Source organism: Nerophis lumbriciformis, linkage group LG32 (genome assembly GCF_033978685.3).
Source record: "Nerophis lumbriciformis linkage group LG32, RoL_Nlum_v2.1, whole genome shotgun sequence".
NCBI lineage: Eukaryota > Metazoa > Chordata > Actinopteri > Syngnathiformes > Syngnathidae > Nerophis > Nerophis lumbriciformis.
Genome location: NC_084579.2, coordinates 2,708,033 through 2,710,532, shown reverse-complemented (window position 1 = coordinate 2,710,532; position 2,500 = coordinate 2,708,033). Strand labels below are relative to the sequence as shown.

Below are 2,500 nucleotides of genomic sequence, written 5' to 3'. Positions count from 1 at the left end.
CCATTTTTTATTTCAACCGTACATCCCGTCACAAGCCTAAAGACTGACTGCACAGTTCCTGTCTTCACAATAAAAGTGCCGCTCCATCGCGCCTGCGCTTTCAAAATAAGAGTCTCCGAAAGCCAGCGCAAACAAGCTAGCAAGCTACGGAATTTGCCGCCAATGTATTTCTTGTAAAGTGTGTGAAAACGAATATGGAAGCTGGACAAATAAGATACCAAAAACCAACCACTTTCATGTGGTATTAGACAGAAAGGAGGAACTTTTTTTCTCCTCCATTTGAAAACGTGGACGTTATCATCACTACTGTCTGATTACAATCAATGCAAGTCATCAGAATCAGGTAATACACCAACTTATATTCTTGTCTTCATGAAAGAAAGGAATCTATATGTGTTAAACATGCATGTATATTCATTAAAACACCTTTAACATGTAAACAAAAACGGCAAAATAAATAAATATAAATGATATACTGTATATATATATATATATATATATATATATATATATATGATATGTGTGTGTATGTTACTCATCAGTTACTCAGTACTTGAGTAGTTTTTTCACAACATACTTGTTACTTTTACTCAAGTAAATATTTGGGTGACTACTCCTTACTTTTACTTGAGTAATAAATCTCTAAAGTAACAGTACTCTTACTTGAGTACAATTTCTGGCTACTCTACCCACCTCTGGTAGGTGCAAACTGGCAGCCACGCTTCCGTCAGTCTACCCCAGGACAGCTGTGACTATGAAAGTAGCTTACCACCACCAGGTGTGAATGAATGATGGCTTCTCACTTCTCTGTGAAGCACTTTGAGTGTCTAGAAAAGCGCTATATAAATCTAATCCATTATTATTATATATATATATATACTTTTTTTTTTAATACAAGAATATATTTTTTTTAAATTAATTTTTTTTCGCCATCTTGATTCAGATCCAAATCGCGATTCTTAAATTTTTAAACCAAATAATAGATTTCAGGAATCGGTTTGAATAAATGCGGAATTTATTTTGAATCAAATCGTCTCCCCAGGAATCAGAAAACTTTGATTTTACAAAACGACAAACCATTCATTTTACAAAACATTATTTTACACAACTTTGATTTTACAAATCATTAATTAAAAAAAATTTTTTTTTTACCGATTTTACAAATATTTATTTTTTTTAAACGTAATTTTTTTTTATACAACATAATTTTAAAAACAGATTTTTACAAAACATAGATTGTACAAATAAAGATATTACAAAACACTTTTTTTTAAACAAAAAATGATTTGACAAAACATTAATTTTAGATGATATGAAACAGATTTGAACAAACATTGATTGAGAGACTTTTACAAAATATTGATTTTACAAAATTATTTGACATACTAATTATTTGACAAAACTTAGATTTTACAGAACATGAATTTGACAAAGATGAGGTTTAGTTCGGGACAAGCGGTATAAAATGGATGAATGAGGTTTAGTTGCATTCATGTCCCTAACACATCCTGCCTGCCTTCAGGTCTTCAAGTCCCTGGTCATGAAGATCAGGAAGCCCCAGACCACGGCCAGGATCTTCCAGTCGGGCATCTTGTTCTGCACAGGGGCCAAGAGGTCAGTAGTCGCCACACTTTCACTTTCACTTTCACTTCCTGCCCGCTAACATGGCCGCTCACTCCTTCCTTCCCTGGTGTGTGTGTGGCAGCGAGGAAGAGTCCAGGGTGGCCGCCAGGAAGTTTGCCTTCAAGGTTCTCAAGCTGGGCTACTCAGTCCGCTTTCTGGACTTCAAGGTCCTCAACATCGGGGGAACCTGCAAGACCTTCCCCATCAACCTGGAGGATCTCTTCCTGGCCCACCAAGACCACTGCAGGTCTGCTGACATTAGCTCTTTGCTAACGTGCTAACATGCTTGTTTGACATGGTTAGCCCTTTGCTAACGTGCTAACGTGTTTGTTGTTGCCATGGTTAGCCCTTTGCTAATGTGCTAACGTGCTTGTTTGACATGGTCGCCATGGTTAGCCCTTTGCTAACGTGCTTGTTGTTGCCATGGTTATTACCCCTTTGCTAACGTGCTTGTTTGACATGGTCGTCATGGTTAGCCCTTTGCTAACGTGCTTAATTGACATGGTCGCCATGTTTAGCTCTTTGCTAACGTGCTTGTTGTTGCCATGGTTACCCCTTTGCTCACGTGCTTGTTTGACACGGTCGTTATGGTTAGCCCTTTGCTAACGTGCTTATTTGACATGGTCGCCATGTTTAGCTTTTTCCTAACATGCTAATGTGCTTGTTTGACATTGTTGCCATGGTTAGCCCTTTGCTAACATGCTAACATGCACTGCTGCCATGGCTAGCTCTTTGCTAATGTGCTAGATGCTTGTTTGACATTGTTGCCATGGTTAGCTCTTTGCTAATGTGCTAGATGCTTGTTTGACATTGTTGCCAAGGGTAGCTCTTTGCTAACATGCTAACGTGCTTGTTTGACATTGTTGCCAAGGTTAGC

At 38.0% G+C, this 2,500-nt stretch overlaps 1 protein-coding gene across 1 annotated transcript in view; it reads left to right on the top strand.

The window, feature by feature from the left end:
- Positions 1–2,500, top strand: part of LOC133574847 (uncharacterized) — an 11,720-nt gene that overhangs the window by 5,808 nt on the left and 3,412 nt on the right. The window contains exons 3-4 of the mRNA XM_061927151.2: positions 1,523–1,614; positions 1,706–1,870. Coding sequence (XP_061783135.1) covers positions 1,523–1,614; positions 1,706–1,870 — 257 coding nt within the window. The remainder of the gene's footprint in view (positions 1–1,522; positions 1,615–1,705; positions 1,871–2,500) is intronic.